This window comes from Excalfactoria chinensis, chromosome 17, assembly GCF_039878825.1.
Source record: "Excalfactoria chinensis isolate bCotChi1 chromosome 17, bCotChi1.hap2, whole genome shotgun sequence".
NCBI lineage: Eukaryota > Metazoa > Chordata > Aves > Galliformes > Phasianidae > Excalfactoria > Excalfactoria chinensis.
In genome coordinates this window covers 5,223,881-5,226,314 of record NC_092841.1, presented here as the reverse complement: position 1 = coordinate 5,226,314, position 2,434 = coordinate 5,223,881, and the positions used below count along the sequence as shown (strand labels likewise).

The 2,434-nt window shown below is 50.9% G+C and overlaps 1 protein-coding gene across 1 annotated transcript; it reads right to left on the bottom strand.

The window, feature by feature from the left end:
• Positions 1-303: 303 nt before the first annotated feature.
• On the bottom strand, positions 304-2,226 carry KIF2B (kinesin family member 2B). The gene has a single exon (XM_072352033.1). It carries the CDS (start codon positions 2,224-2,226, stop codon positions 304-306), a length of 1,923 nt encoding a protein of 640 aa, XP_072208134.1.
• Positions 2,227-2,434: the final 208 nt, after the last annotated feature.

The following is a 2,434-nucleotide window of genomic DNA, read 5'->3' as shown; positions in this document are numbered from 1 at the left end:
GAGGGGAAACCTGCCCACATGATGTGAGATATATTTTCTGTAAATTCTTAGCTTTTCCTACAGGTTAGATCCTTGCAACTGCAGAGTTTAACTTGCTGCAATGAAGAACACCTGGCAAAAAACAACAGGGCTATTCTTCTACAAGTTTCAACTACTATTTTCAAGGAATAAAAACTCAACCAGATTGTTCAGGCAGATGCCATTTATTGTTTTGTAAGCACTACAATTGATGGGCAGATGAAGCAGTGGCAGCGAACAGCTCTCTGCACCCAGCAGCCTCAGAAGTTGGGGTTCTGGCACAGCTTACATTGCATGGGACCTCTTAGTGCAGCTCTGGTTCCTGTCCTGTTCCTCCTTGTCCTGTATCCTCCTTGGGGATAATCTGACTTTTTCTCGAATCTCAGTCAGGATGCCAATTTCTTGATCCAGGAATGATTCAAACTGTGCAGCATATATATCCACATTCCTGACTGTTCTTTCAGAAACCTGTAAGAGTTCTTTCAACCATCGCAGAGATTTCTGATGCTTCTCCATAATTGTTTCCTCATTTATCTCTTTTCTCTTTTTCAGGTTGTCCCCCTTGCCATTCAGAGTAAGTGCCTTGGATAATGCTCCCTTGTCTGCCTGCACCCCAAACTGCTGCTGTTGTGGTAAGCTGGACACAAACTGGAAAGGCTGTTCGAGGGAATTTAAATCCACAACCAGCTCCTTCACACGGTTGGCATACCTCAGGGTGTTAAGGGTGTGCTCACAGGATCTTATTCCTGGAGAGACAGTGGCAATCATGCAGGTGTATGAGTTTTCTCCTATAAGAGAGTCCCTCAGGACTTGGGTGAGCTTGCTAGCCCTGAATGGGGTGTGGGCTTTGTTATGCCCCAATGCCCTGATACATTCCTTGAGTGCCAAGAGGCTTTTATTAATGTCAGCCCCCTCCAGCCTCGTTCGCTTGTCTGCAGTTGTGGTATCAGCTCCTCTTTCATTCCCAGCCAGATCAATTAGGGAAAATTTGGCATACAGCTGTCCTCTCCTCTTGAGTATGATCTGGAAGATGGCATGGCTCCGGGAGGACTGAGTGTTGGCTGAAGTCTGGCCTGCCATGCGACAGTTGCTGCCTGTTTCAATTAGCCTGACGACATCTTCCACGCTGGTGACCTCTTCTTCACACAGCCCTACCACCTGGGTCTGCTTTTGACCATCTTCTAGCACCCTCAGCCGCTTCTTCCCGTTCAGCAGGTCAAACACTTTGCCTCTATAAATCTCAAAGAAGGCCCCATAGACCCAAAGCTCCAGTTTCTGGTAATTAGGGTACTGCAGCCTGCGGAAGACATCCTCAGCGACCAGGACATAGATTCCTTTGCTAGTGATGCTTCCCCGCATGGTGTGTGTCTTGCCGCTGCCCGTCTGGCCATAGGCAAAGCAGGTGGCCATGCCCCCCTGGAAGATGATATCCACAAGGGGCTGGGCGGTGTGCCTGTACACCAACTCATTGGCAGCATGGCCATCAAAGGCATGGTCGAAGCGGAAGACCTGGTTGTTCAGATACTGTGTAAGATCCAACTTCTGCTTGGCTTCATGCACAATCACCATGCCCTGGCAGGACACTGTAACCACATCAGTGTCATTGAGCTCAACCTCCCGCTGGTTCAGGGGCCGCTTGCGGATGCACACACTGATGCGGCGAGGCTGACATGGCATGGAGGTCCACGGTGTTTTACCATTCAGGTGGTTGCGGCACTCCTGGATCATGGTCACTATGTCAGTCCTGGCACGGAGTGACGTGCTGTCCTTCTGAACTGGCTTCTCCAGCACATCCAGCTGATGGTATTCCTGCTGTTTCGGCAGCCTTTCCATCTGCCACATGTATGGTGACGCCCACCTGGTTGTGGACTGAGGCTGGGCAACCACAGGGCTCCCGCTGTCCCAACACTTCTCCACTTTGATGGGCTGTGGCCGCCTTTCACTCACTGGGCTCCACTTCCCTCTGGCTGACAGCGAGGTCTCGGCATTGCTTGTCGATCTGCTCCTTGGGGCTAGTTGAGGGTTGAGGTCAAAGATGACCTGGAGATCCACCTGTTTGGCCTTGCTGATTCCCTTCTCAAGCCATTCCACAGTGATGCTGGAGGTGCTTTCATGGAGTTTTGTCACTACTGCCTGATGTGGGCGCCCACTGCTGTGCTTGATCTCCACACAACTGCCCAGCTGGATAAGCCCAAACTTGCTGGCCATGCTGTTCATGGGCCCTGGATGCAGATGGGGCAGGCAGACTTGGGTCTCACTCCTGAGGGCTCGGTGTTCTGGAACCCAGCAGTGTGTCACAGTGGTTGCTGTGGAGCTGGAGTCAGCTTTGATGTGGAACAAAGATGGGCTTTTAATATGCTGCTATGAGTGGAAGGAACATCTAAGGCTGCCATCATCTGAAAATGCCTATTGGAGC